The sequence below is a fragment of the Manis pentadactyla genome, chromosome 6 (genome assembly GCF_030020395.1).
Source record: "Manis pentadactyla isolate mManPen7 chromosome 6, mManPen7.hap1, whole genome shotgun sequence".
Classification (NCBI taxonomy): Eukaryota; Metazoa; Chordata; class Mammalia; order Pholidota; family Manidae; genus Manis; species Manis pentadactyla.
The window spans coordinates 10,578,018-10,595,392 of NC_080024.1; the positions used below are offsets into that span (position 1 = coordinate 10,578,018).

Sequence of the window (17,375 nt, forward strand, 5' to 3'; positions counted from 1 at the left end):
TTTTGGCTATTCTGAGCAATGTCACAGTGAAAATTCATGTACCAGTTTTGGTTCAGACTTTTTTTTTTTTTTCAGCTTAAACCTAGCAGTGGTGGCTTATATTTTATTTGCATTTATTGTCTTGTTATTGTTCTGTTTTAAGAGTTACTCCTAACAGTTAAAAGTACAAATAGGAAGAACATATTGCACATTCTTATAACAAGTTTGAAATACATCTTTAAAACTCATATGTAAGCATAATGTTTTTATCTTGTAATTTCAGTAATTTTTTATGAATTGATCTTTAGGAAATTAAGTTCTAGCCATAGTTATCACAAAAAAGGGAAAATGTAAAATTGGTAAAAGCTCTAGCAACTCTGTAGCAAAGTTTCTTGGATAGTAACAAAAAAGTGTCAATTAAAATTTAGATTTTTATTAACAAGAAAATAATTTCTCAACTACCATGATATTCAGTCTTCATTTGTAGACTGGCCACATAACTAATTCCAATGATAATTAGGTGTGTAGCAGCCATCAATAATTGATTAGTAAGTCTTCATACAATTTGAACCACAAACCTTTGTTCAAATCCAGCAAGACTTTTTCTCATGATGCCAAGACAAATGCTAAGTGTATTTATTATATTTAATACCATTTAAATGTCTCCTCAGAGATGTGACAATTTCATTTCTAAGAACATCTTTCTCCCACATAGTTTTCAATCTTTTAATACTTGAGATATTGTCTTATCTTGGAATCTTAGTAAAAATAATTTCCAAGTTTTTAAATATTTTCTTAATCCTCTTGAATTCTTTTTAAGTCTACAGATAATTCTTAATTACCCAAAGTGGTTTTTCTGACTCATTGTCTATCTAGATCCTGGCTTCCAAGTGAATCCAGACAAGATACAAGGCAGATGCTGCCCACTGGGGTAAACAGGGAGATTCTTTTTGGTCCTATCAGAGAGGAGAGGGGGCACCCCGAGAGTTCTTGGGGATGGACTAAATCAAGGACTATATACCTGGATGGAAGCCAAGATCAAAATCAAGAGAGCCTGGGTCATGTGCCAAATTAAAAGGGCAGAGTGGAGATGGGCAGTGCACGGAAAGCCCCTCCTGCCCCAGCACAAGCTCCATGAAGACTGGAGTTTTGCTCTTTGTGTTCACTGTTGTCTACGAGCATGCAACACAACGTACGCACTTCATACTCAGTCAACACTTGTGAAACGAATGTCGAGTCAGGAGCCTGAAGTTTAGGGGTGGAGGGCCTGCTGCAAGAAGTGTTCTCACCTATAGGGACCAAGAGTCCAATCCATGTGTGCTGAGATCCATGCAGGTAGAGACTCAGTCAGAGTGGGGGCATAAACAATTTACCACCGAACACAAACCTACATTTGAAACAACTCACAATTCTCCTACAGTCGACATGTAGTCCACATTTCTTGTGAGTATGGATCGCGTTTTCCTACATCCTCATCTATTTCAGGGGTTGGCAAACTCTGGGCTGCTGGCCAACTCTGGCATGTAGTCTGCTTTAATGGTTAAGTTATGTAGGAATAGAGCTGCATCCATCATTTGCATATTATCGCTGGCTGCCTTTGTGCTGCAATGGCAGAGTTGAGGTGCAACAGAAGTTGCATGATTTCCACACCTGAAGTATTCACTATCTGGCCATACAAGGAAAAAATTTACTGAGCCCTGGTACATCTAGTAAAACCACTAGATTGGACTTTGGACACTGTGTTGATTTGTTGTTGAGACTACGGGTTCTGTTATATTTGAAATGTATTGATGTTTTTGTTTTACGAGGCAATTAACTTCACTGGATTCAAACTGTGAACTTACCACTCCTTAGATAAGCCGCAGCCTTAACTAGGCGGCTTGGAGTCTGCCTCGTGTGCACATAGTTCAGTCAGGTGTTTGAAAACTTCTAAATCAAGTTTTAGCTGCCCCAACATGAGCACTTCAAGCCTGCACTCAGGCAAAGGGCTGTAAAAGCAGGAAATTCGGTGTTCCCTTCCCCAACTGTCAACTCCGTTTCTGCCTGCTATAGATTGATCTCCAGTGCCATCAGATAATTCTTTTCAGTATTTTTCCAGAATTCAGTTATTTGTGGGAGAGTTGGTCACACAGGGCTTACTGGAAGCTTCTCCCACATATTTACTTCTAAATGCTCTGGGAGTCCAAACTCAAATGCTGCGAACTTTCACTGGAATCTCTGTAACCACCTATCGGCTACATCTACATGTAAGACATTCAGGAGTATTTCTAAGACTGAACTCATCATTTTCTCATCCAACTGCTCTCTAAATCAGCAAAGATCACTCCCATCCATCCAATTGCCTGAGCCAGACAGAAGCCTAGGGGTCATTGTGATTGTTCTCTTACTCCTAAAATTTACACCATCTCCCCGTCATGCTGGCTCAAGTCACAATCTTTTTTCATGTTACTGAAACCTCTTGAACTGCCTGTCCCCTCCATGAATTCTCTGCTCTGTGACCAGTCTTATTTCTAAACAAATCTGGTATCACTCATCTCCTTAAATTCCTTCAGTGCTCAATCACCCTTGTCCTCCTCACTGCCCTAAAACAAGTCAAAACTCCTACTTGAGTGGCGCAGGAAGCCCTACTCTCCCTGTTCAGGCTGATCCGTTTCTGCTGCTCTCTGTATTCCCCAGCTCGCATATTCTTCTAACGCCTTGAGTTTCCTGCTAGTCCCAGATTTTTGTATGAGGTCATCTCAGTGCCTGCATTTCACCCAACACTAAGCTCATAAACTCTCCTCATTCATGTCTCAGTTAGATGTTCATTTTTGTGGAAAACTTCTCAATGCTCTAGCTTGGGTGAGGTGTCTCCCTACTTGTACCACAGTACATGGGTCTCCATCAGTTCTTATTTCACCGAGCACTGGGTCTACTTCCCCACTGCACTGGAACTTCCATCACAGGATAATGCCAAGATCCCCACTAGATTTCAGGACAGGCTCTATAAGTTGTTTACTGTTTAGTCCTGGTACCTAACTTGGTTCCTGGCTCATAGTACATACTTGATATTTCTGTTGAAGATTTTCCAAAAGGTATGGACTGGTATCTTTTTTAAGGACCAGTACCTTTCAAGTGTGTCAACTCTTATCTTTCCAGAAGTTGATCCAAAAAACTCTCATTCATCCAAGCAACATTTAATGAATGTTTTTAGCATATGCCAAGCCCAGCAGTGGTCAATTATCCGGAGGAAACTGAGAACTATTGCTCTGCAAGAATTCACTGCCCAGTGGAGAAGCAAATGAATCATACATATCATGCTATCGCAGAAGCATGCATACAGTGCATTAGGAGCACTACTCACAGTAATAAAGTGACACTTGGAATGACCTTTGAGGGATGAAGTTTCCAAGCAGGAAAAATGTTGTATTTACTAAGCAATTCAGAAACATGCTAAGGACATGAATAGGCAGATCCTAAAAAAGGAACTAGAAAAGCAAAATAACACTTGGGAAAATAGCTTCTCCAGTAACTTAAATACAATTGAGATGAGATGCCATATTTTGTTTATAATAATGCCTAAAAGCACTTTAAAATCCCACAATAGTAAGGCCCAGGCAATATGAACATTCACATCTTGATGGTGAGAGTATAAACATGGTAAAATCTTTGTAAGGCAATCTGAAGTAAGAACCTTGTAAAGATCAATCCCAGTCAGACTACAGACTATTCTAGAAATGTTATCTTTCAAAAAGTAACACTATATACACACTGACTTATGCATAAGGGTATTTATTAAAATTTCACTGTACTAATGCAAACTGGAAACAAACTAAATGGGATGTTTAATAAATGACTGCATACCTGTTACAAATATATATAGGTATTAAAAAATCTTGTTCCCAATATTTAATGACATAGTATGTGGTTAAAATATGTATATAACCTGTCCTAGTCAGTTCAGGGTGCCATCACAGAATACAATGTAGACTGGGAGCTTATACCAACAGAAATTTATTCTGATTTGGAGGCTCAGAAGTCCAAGATCAAGGCACCATTGGCAGATTCAGTACCTGAGGGCCCTTTTCCTGGTTGATAGATGGCTGTCTTCCTGCTGTGACATTAGATAGCTCGCTGGGGTCCACTTTGTAAGGGTACAGATACCCCTTATTTAAAAGAGTACAAAAATTCTTTATAACGGCTTCATGAGCTCATCACCTCCCAAAGGCCCCACCTCCGATAAACACCATCACCTGGGAGATTAGGTTTCAACATACGCATTTGGGAGAGACACAAACATTCAAACATCGCATAACATACATAACCACTTTACTATTATTTGGTATGTAAGATATACAAATACATGTAATTTGTAATAAGGTATTATAATTGCATATACATTGTAGTAAGATATTACATACTGTTATCTCTGGAAGGCATTTAAAATTATCTTCTGTCATTTACCAGATTATCTAGAGCAGGGTCAGCAAAATTTTTCTGTAAAGGAAGTATTTTAGGTTTTGTGAGGCATAGGTCTCTGTCACCACTACACAACTTTCCTTGTTAGAGATGGAGAGCAACACAGACAACATGCACACAAATGGGCCTGGCTGTCCCCCAGTAATGCTTCATCTACACAACCAGGTAACAAAATCAGATTTGACCAGCAGACTGTAGTTTACTGATCTTTAATCTAGCATGAAAGTGTATTTTTATAATAAAACATGTAATTATTCCTTTCTATGATTTAAGACTAGGGAAAATGGAAAGAAATGGACCAGTCTTAATTATCTTTGTACATTTTACGTTCTTTTTAAAAGAATCCTGATCTCCCTTACGGCAGGTACCTTTACCTCTCCTTATTCCTTACACTGTGAGACGTTTGTTCTCAAGAACTTATTTGCCTTTTAAAAAATAAATACTAATTATTTTCTACTTACATTCTGAGGAGCATATTGTGAATCCAGAATCATACTCTACTTCTGTAGCTAAGATGACTTCACATACGGGGTCCACATGAATTTTCTTGAGGATTTTAAAAATTAATTCTTAATTATTAAATGGGCAACCTTCCTCTTCCTTGTATAAACCTCTCACCAAATTGTCAAGACTTTTCCAGGGAGTCGCCATTTTAACTCCTGCTTTTCCCCTTACAGGGGACTCCAGATTATCAGTAACAAAGTGCTTTTCTGGAACAGAGAGACTTTGTGGACAATTTTAGAACATTGGCATTTTAGGTGTCATTTGTCCACAAAGATAATGCTATTAATGGAGAAAACTGGCTGCTCATGGCAGAAAACTGCTTTCTCCCCTACAGTCTTCTATCTCCCACCTCCCACCCCATCTATTACTTCCCTTCATTTTAAGCACCCTGGTTGCATTCTAAATATTTCCCTTTTACTTCCTTCGATTTGTGCTTCACTTCTCTTTTCTACACTTTAAAACATCAAAGCAGACCTCATCCTGTGCTGCAGCTCACAGCAGCTACTGTTGTTTGGGCTTCTGACACAAGCTTCACATACTTAACCTCTAACTTCCCATGAAGTTTAAAAATTTTACCAATCTTGAATATTTACATATAAAAACACTGTGAGAATATACAGGTGAGTTTCATGTAATACTGGTTTAGTTAAGGATTTGAGCATGAATTCAAGTTAGAAACTATAGACTGATGGATTTGACTTTGTAAAAACATAAAACGGATATACATAAAAAACAAAATAGAAACATTTGCACAAAAGAGAAGTGATTTTACTTAGTATCAATATATATAAAGTCTAATTTTGGAAGAAAAGCATAGTAAGAAATAGTAATGAAACTCACTTAACAGTAATTCGTGAAGCATGGAAAGATGATCAAACTCCCTAGTAATTGAAGGAACAAAGAATGAAATACTAGATAACATCTTTGGCCTCATTTGATAGTGTCACCTAATGCCTTTCCGTGTTGGGGTCAACACTGGCATTATTTTTTTAGTAATTCCTTTTTAGATAGATGAAAATAACCCTCTGCATTAACTTTTAGTTCCTAGAAACATGTCTTAAAGTGCTTTCCATGTTCCTCATGGCCTAGGAACGTGGGAGGTACGTGCAATTAAGTGCTCCTGACATACACACACACAGTTAACTCCTCTTCCTCCCTCAGTTTCTGCTCATTTTTACCCCTCTCCTACCCCAAGGCTACATCAGGCAGAGCTGAGATCTCTCCTACTCTCCAGTCCCTTTTCCCCTGCCCTTGATTAGTGCTTATGGATACATCAGCCTCCCCTCTCTAGATGGTCAGGTCCTGCAGGTTACTGTGGTGGGCTGGTTCTGAACACCTGCGTCGAGTCAGAGTTGGGTTCAAAGCTCAGTCTCCCCACCTACTTTACTTGAGGCAAGTCAACCACCATCTCTAAGCCTATTTTGTCTAATAAAATAGAAATCATTCCTATATTTAAGATTGTGATGATTATAGGAAATAATTGTTAAAAATTATTTAGCAAACCGGCACCAAATTAACACCTACTAAATGGAAGCTACTATGACAATGACAAAGTGGATTTAGTATAATTTCTTTTACATGGGTAATTCTCAAACATCCCTTAAAAAGTCAAAATGGTTCTGCACTTTAAAGGTATTTCTCAACAGGAGAAACTCAAAATACTGGAAGTCTCTGAATGGCTCACTGGGACTGCAAATTTCTCTATTCTCAAATTCCCATGGTTTAGGATGTTGCACATCTTACCTGAAGGCCTTCTCACTTCTCTTTGAGAGAATTCCCCAAGCATGTTTAGTAACTGGAAAAAACAGTAAGGCTCAAAAGGAACTGTACTGTTCTAAACTCATAATTAAAGTATTCTACACATTTACCGTATTCTCCTGGGATAGCTTCAAGGAAATTTAGTCTGAAATGTTATTTATAACCATAAACATTTTAATGTTTAAAATTCTTCTAGAATTTTTTATTTAGTTCCTTCATTACAACGTTTCTCTCTTAAAAACCTTAAAAATTACCACAGAAGAGCATATGGCTCTTGAAATGTTTCTATCTTGAAATACTGAGATACTTGCAGACTTGGGGAAAACAGAAATCCAGGCTCAAGAAGTCCATCAAATTCCAAGCACAAAGTAATGAAGAACACATCATAATGAAGCCAACACACCCAAAAAAACAGCCATTTCTGGTGTAGCAAATACAGAGTAGGAAGAAAAGATGAGCCTATGAGCCTGAATGGTAAGTTCAACTACAGGATCTGAGTAAGTCATCCTTCTGAGACTTTAAAAGATGATGAAAGTAGAATTTACCAATTTTCTAGATTCGAGATCCTATTACAAATGAGATTCGGCCTAAAAGTTAATGACATCATCGGCAATAGAAGAATCAATTGCACTCCCATAATCTCAAAACAATAGAGAATGTGAATAAAAATACAAATTTAGGTGAACAAATCATATTTTTAAATCGACTTTTAAAGCAATTCACAAATGAGAAAATGCAACTTGGTAAATTATGGGGAAAATCAATCTCACCAGCAGTCAAAGAAAATTAGGATGAGGCATTATTTCATATCCCTTAAATCAGCAATTGTTAAACTCTCTGACAACTTGAAATTGAAGTAAAAATGGGCCACTTGCCTATTTGTTACTTGTAAAAATTAAAACAATTCCTTTAAATAGTTAATTCAGTTGAGAGGATAAAATGTTAGTCCTCATAAACCATTAGTGTTATTTTCTAAGTATTTCAAGAAATAATACAAATGGGAAGTTAAACACAGCAAGGAATTAACATTTATATTATGAAAAATAGTAAATGACCATGAAGACTACAGAGTAATAAAGAACATATTTAAAATGTATGCAAGATGGACATCGTTCACTAAGCAACTCCATTTCTAAGAAAGCATGCCAAACTGTAAGCGGGCAAAACATAGGTAAAATTTCTGATGTTAAAAACTTTGACCAATCTGTTTATCATAGGGATGAGACATCCATGTAAATGATATCACTGGAAGAGAATGTAGATTTGTATTTGAAATTAAAAGCAGCCCAAATCTATTTTTGAAATTGATACTGAGGAAAAGGTTACAAACTAGTAAGCATAGCATGATTCTGTTCTAGGTCTTTGTATTTACACATGGAACAAAATCCAGATGATAAATTATAATTTATCTGCATAAGATTATCATTTAAAAATATTTTCTGCAATTTCAGATTCTTCACAGTAAGCATATATTATTTTTACAATCAGAAAAAATTACAAATGTATTTCTGGTTTCAAAGAAAACTGTCACGTGGGAAAAGCACAATATGAAAAATTAACCGGCTGTGATAAGAATGTAAAATCTCGTATGGGCAAGGAGAAAATATAGAGGGAAAAAAAACAATTGATTTGGGATAGGAAGGCTGTTTCTTTTCCATTGTTTGTGAAAGTTTGTTTTTTTTTTTTTAAACACCATGATTCTTATTGAAACTGCTAGAACTAGGAGTTTAAAGTAGGAACACAAAATTAGATAAAAGGATGAATTTAAGTCACAATTCTACTTCTGCCTTACTAAACAGCTGTATAATCTTGGCCAAGGAAATGCCTAAATGTCAACTTTCCTATGACAATTACTACTACTTGTGACAATTTTACATGATGCATGTCACAAAGTTGGTAATTAACAGAGTAACTACATCAAGTTATATGATATTGCTGATTATCTGGTATTTTGTCCTACAAAAATATGTTTCATATGTCCAACCTAACAGCTGGTATTCTGAAATGTTTGATTCTAATTCCCAAAGCTGATTACTTTCTAATTTAAACATGTACTCCAAATGGCTAACAGGTTCATGATTCACCATTTGGAAGAGATGTCATCAAGAGGAAGCATCTGAATTCCCTGCCCATTCCAGTTAATGGCAGAACTTAAGATTGGACCATGGAAATGTGACTCTGTGTTAGTACTTTTCACAAAGCCCTGATCCTCAAGTTCAGTAAAAATCATCAAATACCATTTAAGAAAAAAAAGTGGATAAAGAGAATTTGAATCTTTTCTCATTAAATAAGTGACACTAAAATAAACATTAGTTCTCCCCAGGGGGAAGGGGAGGGAACACCAGTGGTGGAAATACTGATTCTAAAGAAAGTAAATTGTCTTCTGGGTTCTGGTGATTGTTAACAAAAATAGTTTAAATAATAAAAATGAACAGAATAACTGGAACAGATACACAACAAATAATACACAAGTACTACCAGGAAAAAAAGATTGGGGTGTGGACTCGGTGGGAGGAGTTCATTACCTACCTTTTAAATTTCTATAGGTAGTAGAGTAGGTAAAATCTAATTATTCTCTTTAAACCAAGCTAGACCAACATGTATCTCAAGAAAAAAAAATATCACCCTTTGGGGAAAAAAAATCAATATTGTAAATTCAGTTAACACATGCTTTTAAATAATACAGATGTTTCATAATTTAAAAAGCAGACCAAAAAGTGTCAGAAGTCATTATGAATGTATAATTAACAGAATAGGCAGATGCATGAGCTGCTTTGCAGGAATATATAGTGTACATGACTAAAGGAAAAAAGGTCACCCTTCCATTATTCCAGATGTCTTGATATGCGACAAAGGAAAGACACGATTCTCAAATGGTACACAAATTCAGGAGTCTTTATTTTGAAAAAATTCTTCCAATAAATATTACACAATGAACAAGAACTTATTAACCAAATTCATCCACCATCCCAAAGTGTCTTAGGAATGAATACTGAAATCAGCCTGTACCTTTTGATCCAATACCTAAAACCACCTCCTGCATTAATTCTGGTCTTCATAAATCTTGGCATATTAACACATGTTTCACAACATGTCCTGTTAACTCAACAGCCTCAACGTCTCAGACTTTTCCAAGTTCTCTCGCTCCCTGATTCCTAGCCTCAAGTGCTAAGGTACTTTTCCTATCTTTGAAATAGAGAGCACATCCTATCTTTGACTAATTCTCTGGACTCTATAAACCTCTGAGGAATGAGAAGCAGCACTTTCAGTTATTACCCAAATCTTTCCTAAGGCAAAGGAAGCTAATTTTGAAGAAATAATAAATAAAACATGGGGTTGTGCCAAAATAGATTTTGCCGTAGATTTGTATCTTTTCTTCTCGACAATAAGGTATAATCTAACTGATGTTGGTAAGGAAAGGCACAGTACCAACAAGCAGTAGCAGGAAATAGTCCAAGAATCATGGGTAGGGACAATGGGAAAGTTAGGGTGCAAAATAGATGTGAACTCACCCAGTCTTTCAATTAACTGACTAAATACCTTCAAACTTCAATTAAAAAGCATTGGAGTTTTCAAATATTTAAGATAGTCTATTTGAGGGATTTTTTTTTCTTTCTTAAATGGGAGAATTTCCTAAACGGAAGCATAAAATCAGACTTAAATAGCTGGTGACCCTCAAAAGCAATGATGTCTATTTTTTTCCAGTGAGGAAGAATCAAGACTAATCTTCATATATGCATAAAGATATTCTTATCGTAACAATGTTTTAGTAGAAAAATCTATGAACAAATGTTCTTCAAAAGGGACATTCATAATATAGTGAAATCTTGGAACCATCCAAATGAGTTAGAGCTGGATATGGTAATATGGAAAGATAACCAAGTTAAACAAAAGGAACCAAGTTACAAAATTGTATATTTAAAATAAAGGAGGACAAGCAGGAGGTGTATAAATGTATATACAGGTATATAAAATACGGTAACATTTCTGAAGGACTATACAGGAATACAAGGAATCCCATTCCTCTGGAGTATGGGAATGAAGTCGCTGGAAGGAGACATAACCTTTTCATTTTATACCCTTTACATATTGCATAATTTTTAAAAATCATAAGCATGTATTATTTTATGATAATATGTAAAGAATCTTTGAAAGTCTTTAAAAAACCTGATTGAACCCACAGCACTCTATGAAACATTGACTGTGTAACAATCATTTGCTGCCTTGTAGTTAATGGTCATTTAGTCAAAATTAGAAGGTTCCTTGGATGTTTGCTTCCTCAGTCCCTCAAGATTGAGGGAAAATGATGAGAATTTATAGTTCAAATCTTAACTTTCATTAATTAAACTGTAACGTGGATAACATCTATCAAGATTCCAGATCACTGATTAAAAAAAAAAACTCAATGAGCACTTTAATCACCAACCAAAATATTTTATCCAGGGTCACTTTTCCTTCTTTATATAATAGCCTGAATCACAACACTCTGTTTTCATTAAACTCCATAGCTCTGTGAGTTAGACAAGCACAGATTTCAGAAACATATCTATACATATGCTGAATTCTTTTCCACTGGCACAAAATAAGTAGAATACATAGAGGCTATCAGGTTCGAAAGGGAATACATTCTTGGCAACAGTCTGCACTGTAAAGTGACATAAATTCAAACCACAAAGGACTCCAAAACCAGAGTGTGAGGTGGCAGAGGAAGAGCCCTTTTATGTAGACTCTGGATTTGCCAACTCAGAGACTTTAAAACACATTTAAACTGAGAAAACTGGCAGTGGTAGGCTCATGGCCACCTTAACAGTGCAAATCCCCTTAAAACTACTCAAAACCCTAGTCTTAAAACACTATACTGGTCAAACAAAACACTACTGCAGACAGAATTCAGAGTATATGCTATGAACGTGCACCCCCTAAAGTAGGCACAATGACTGGACTTGGTTCACACAATACTTGGGTCTCTCCAAATTAAATAGTTCAATGCCCAGTCCACTTCTAAAAATGAACTGATGTCCAAATGCTGGCTGAATTAACAATATAAAGCAAAAGACCCTTCAAACATTGGATACAATAACCAGTAAGTTTAATGAAGGACTGCAGAACTCAGTGTCATGCAGGTCCTGGCTTGTAAGGGTTTGGGAGAGCCACTGGTGTGCATCTCTTTCCAAGTCAAAGTTTAATGACATCAGGTTGGCAAATGAAATCAGCCATGGTCACAGTATTTCTACCACAATATCAATAATCACTAAAACAGGCACTTTTTCATAAGAAAGAAAGTTGTTAATCATTCACCAGTACAACAACACAGCATTACATCTGGTCATATAGTCATATGTTCAAATATGCTACATAAAAATTTTAATTAATGACGTTTTAAATATTCAAGAAAAATTTAGTGAGGATGAATTCAATACAATAGGCTAATTTAATATGAATGTTAATAAAAGCATCCTTTAAAAAGCAAGTTTTTAAATTATCTAGGGCACAAACTACATTAATAAAGTTGGGATGTTTCACAAAGAATCACTGTGATACTTTGGATGTCTCTTTAGTTTAAAATATGCTCCAAAAAGGACCCCACTAATTTATCTGTAAGCTTAAATAAAACCCTAATAAATAAACTGTACTGATTTCATCATATTATGAATGGAGCCCAAATGACTAAGTTTATTCAGTTTACAGGATATAGAAAGTAACTCTCTTAGAATTTCAAAAGCTTTAAAAAAAACTAAGTAACATCTACTTATACAAATATGTGACAGCATTTAATCCATACTAAAACGTTTATTCCCAGCAAAAGCTCTGTTATTAGCTTAACCACTCTATGGCTTCTTTCATCCTTAAAGTATGAGTCTACTTCATAAAGATTATTTGAGATAATACATGAAAAGCATCTAGTAAGTTTCTGATAGATTTAAAGGGCTTAATATATATACTACACTCCCTAATACCACCACACTGCTTTGAGGTCATTATTTTTTTTAAAAAGGTATGTTCATAATTGTCCCCTAGAGATTAACTTTCCAATTTAAGTCTGAGACTGCAAGTGGAAGCCAAAGATGAGGTGAGTCATTCTGAGCGTGAGCTCGGCACAGGAGCACACACACGTGGACAATGGACAGGGCCCGCCCAGGGGCGGGAATGGGGCACTGTCCCAAGAAGGCATGTTTCAGAGTATGCCAAACAGCAACAAAGCCAGAGTCTGCAGAGACTACTTTTCATATCTACCTTTTTAAAAAGTCACTATGTCTTCAAAGAATTTCATGTGAGAAGCAACCACAAATGCTTTCTTTAAAAATGGACAAAGTATAGAAAGCCACCAGGGGAAAAAACCAAGTAAACACATTCTTTTAATCATACTAAGCTGACTTCCTGGAGGGTAATGATTTTTGTTGGAGGATCCACTTTCCATTAAAAAAAATTATATATGTATGTATATTATGTATGTGTGTATATACACACACATATATATAAAGCTAAAAATATTTAATAACTAAATGAGAGATAAACTATTCTTCAGTTTGAACTTTTGTTTAGCAAGGAGTTTAAAAAAAAATTTAAATAGATATTTGATATTCCCCCAAAACAATTACACAACTTCAAAGTGGTCAGAACAGTAAATGATTCCAACATAAACAGCAATAACCATGAACCAGAACTTGTAATATCCGCTTAAAAAGGAGATATTCACAATCTCATTATTGAAATACTTAAAAAAAAAAAAATAGAAGAAAATTCAGAAAACAATTAAAAATGTCTCAAGTGCAATTTCAGCTGGAATTCCAATTTGTTCCACCAAGCAAACAAACACACAAATTCAGGAAGAAGATATTTGCCCTACAACTACAGTTCTTCCAGAAACACACACATTTAAAGTGTACTATAGAGGTTCTCAAAGAGTAGTTGGAGCTCCAAAACCCAAGGCCAAAACTATTTTCATAATACTAAGATATTATATGTCTGTTTCACTTGTGATGTCACAAGTGCACAGTGGAGTTTTGCAGTGCCAGCATGCCACATGATATAGAGAGAAATCACAATGCAAAAGTAGTATGAGAATCCAACTGTTTCTACTAAGCTAGGTGTTAAAGAGATGTGCAAAATCTAAAGCAATATTCTCACTGTTTTTCTGAAAACAATTATTTTTCATCTAAAATATTTACATTAACATGTAAAATGGATTTGTTGCTTTTATATTTAAGTGAATAAATCTTTTTTATAGATGTCTCAGTATTAATTTCTAATACAGTAAATTGTGATAGAATAAGCTAGATAAACAAGAGCTCTTGGGGGATCTTCAATAATTTAAGAGTTACAGTGTTGAGACCAAAATGTTTCAGAACTGTCAGCACTGTGATACGAAAGCAGCCAGCTGGCCACTCTCCACTTCATACGTTTACAGAAACTGTACTACAGAAGGTGCATGATGAGAGCAGGGCAACTCACAGGTAAAGACTGATACACTTCTTCAAATTTACAGAAGGAATTACTTTAAGGAACAAAGTGATTTTCTAATCTCTGTTTTCAACAAAGTGAAAACAGAATATGCCTTTAAATGCATCAACAAAGTCTGCCACCCTAAAAGAAAAGAAAATTTTCTTTCCTGAGCAAAGATAGGAGAGATCTGATTCACCAGTAAGCCAGGAAACTTGAAGGTCTTCAGCCTTGTCACCTTTGAGGAATTTCTCCTCTTCAGTACTCAACACAATTATGATGATCTATATAAAACCAGAACCAAATCTAAATATCAAAGTCTAACAGAAGTTGACTTAAATCCACATTAAAGCTGGGTCAATTCTTAAACCAAGCATTTTGATTTTTATAAGCACTCATTTAAAATCAGTAAGAGTTTCCATTTAATTACAAACTTCAAGATTCACCCAGGAAAAAAAAAAACTCTTTAAAATTATTTTAATAACAACTGTTTAATCTGCTTACTTCTTAGACAGATAGCCTGGCAGGTTATTGGGTAACGGCCTACAATTATATAGCATAATTTTGTACATATGAATTGGCTGGGACCAAATATAATCTAAAACATTGGAATTCAAAGACATTTATTAAGTATTCCCTCCAAAAAAAAAAAAAGGTTGGAGGGAGACCCTATATATGTAGAGATTTCAAGTATACACCAATACACACCTGAACCTTTGCAGCATTCATTTAAGCCTAAGAGGCATACTGCTCAGACAAGAAGCAGAGATTTCCCAGTCTTCTTGCTTATCAAAACAGTTAAGATAAAGCACACATTCAGCTAAATATGCAATGGACAGCAACGTTTAACAAGTCTAAAATATGACACAGACTTTAATATAGTAGGATAACTCTTAGTCACCACCAGAAAAGGAACTCAACATGAGTAAAACATTTGAGGAAACTGACGTTCATCTCATTTAATGCCAAAGCTTTCAAAAACATTTAAAAATCATTTTTATATCATTTATCTTCATCAAGTAAGATTAAAGTTTTCAAACATGTATTACATATTTGTATATGTAATTTTACCTTTTCTGGATGACACAGAGTCACAGTAATAGCCAATTATCAGAAGATGGTATGATACAGTGCTGTCTGCTAGGCTAGGATGGCTGTCCCTACATTAAAGGGTCTTCAACCATGTATGCTCTTCATAGCTTTTTCTATTGCCTTCCTTTCAAGCCATCACTTCTGAACTGTTAATGTGCTATGGGCTAGAAAACCAAATAATCAGAATTTCACATAAAAACATATGCATGAGCTCTAACATATAGACTTTGTGACTTACGTGGGTTGCTTAAAGGCATTTTTCAAAAAAGTATTATACCAAGTTTCCCAGTTGTGTTCTCTTTTGATGAGACTACCAGATTATGTCTGGATGAATGAGGCATCACTACATATAAATATTTAAACAAGTTCACTTGCATATTAACAAAAAGATATAACTACACATTAGAATTGTTGCCTTTTTAAACAAAGTATTCTATAACTTTAAGGTAACACTGGGTTCCAGTTTCTTTCCCCCAGAAATGAACATAAATAAATGTCCTATTAATAATACCAGTTCATCCAAAGGAAAAAAAAAAACTGAGGTGCAATTATGTCACAGTTACTGCATGTCTGCTTCCAGTACATTCAAAGACAGTATTTTTTTTTAAATCATAGTTAAAATAGGCCTTCTGCAGTCTGAGAATTCAAGATACTTAAAAAAAATTTGTGAATACACATACATGCAAATTCTTTATATATACACATTTTCACAAAATTAATAAGTTGCAGAGAAATTAGAAGGATTATGGTGAATCTGACAAGCTATATTTAAATGCTTTACCACTGACATATTCCTGAATTACAGCAGTCATAGTAGTTTTCATGAATTTTCTACATGGCCTTTTTATAAAATTTTCTCTTTTAGACATAAAAGTTAGTCACTAGAAGTCTTCTGAAATTGTAATTTAAGAATTCAAGATGTTCTCAATTCACTACTCATACTTAAGGCCACTTTGGTAAAGGCATTGCAGCAAGAACACAAAAACAATAGCATATTTTCTAATATTTATTTTTTTCACCTGCAAACTGTAGCAAAACATGATGAGCTTTATTATGTAGACAGGTATCCCTCTACATTTTTAAAGAATTTGGGTATGTATAAATGGCAGAGCTCTTTAGAAAGGAAAAATTCAAGACTGAATAAAACCTTCCAATTTTGACTTTGTAACTTTCCAGTAGCAATGGTTAAAATGATTTTAGGTCATTCATTCCAAGAAACATGACAGCACCTTAAAAGTGGCTGATCTATTTCCCCAGTAACATTTCTCACATAACAATGTGTTAAAGTTACAAATACTGATATTCACAAATAGCTAATTTCTAAGAAAAATATGTACAGTACTGCAGCATAATGAATGTGGTATCTGCAATAACTTAATATTAGCCAATTTTTAATATACATGATACCGCTAACTTTTCCTGCCAATTCACAGGTTAACAGTTGTTACTGGAGCCCTCTGTTTTGCACATATTACCTGGTATTTAATACACAATGCAGGCTTTTTAAAGACTTCTCTTGTGTTTAAAGCTAAGATCAGTGAAACAAGACAAGAGTGCAAGAGGCGGAGAGATGTAATGTGACCACGCAAAAGTTCAATCTAGTAAAGTGTCTATATAAGGCTATAAGAAAGGGTTGGTTGATGAGCTTCCTGTTGGAAATTGTCCTGTCGGTGCACCAGTCTATGGGAAAACATGAGAGAAAATAGACAAATAAGAGTGGTTGTGTGTGGAAAATAGGAAAATATTAAACTTCAATTAAATATTATTTAATTAAACATTATTTAGATTAGGAATTATTTCACAATTACTGGAAATAGTATTTATGCATTATTGTTACTACATATTATAATAAAACTATTTGATGCCAGGTACCATGTTGGGCCTTTTATATATCCATTTTTTTTCATATAATTCTCATAACAGATTAAAAGAAAGCACCTGACCCCAAAAAAAACAATGTATTTATGACTCAAACCAAATCTGACTCCAAGTCCTTTTCCTACTGTTCACTAGGTCTTAAGCCATATAAAGTGTTAAAGTAGACACGTTTCATGTTATAAAATAGCTTATTCACTGTCAATGCTTTGATTTGCAGTTGTTTTTTTCTTTAAGTCCATAACGGATCGTGTATACTGGCTGCCTCA

At 35.1% G+C, this 17,375-nt stretch overlaps 1 protein-coding gene across 8 annotated transcripts in view; it reads right to left on the reverse strand.

Annotated features, from left to right (window-relative positions):
• Positions 1–14,994: 14,994 nt before the first annotated feature.
• The window catches only part of AGFG1 (ArfGAP with FG repeats 1), a 72,806-nt gene continuing 70,425 nt past the window's right edge, over positions 14,995–17,375 (reverse strand). For all 8 annotated transcript variants that reach the window (XM_036913235.2, XM_036913227.2, XM_036913180.2 and 5 more), the window contains one exon: positions 14,995–16,911. In XM_036913235.2, coding sequence (XP_036769130.1) covers positions 16,852–16,911 — 60 coding nt within the window. In that variant the 3' untranslated portion in view covers positions 14,995–16,851. The remainder of the gene's footprint in view (positions 16,912–17,375) is intronic.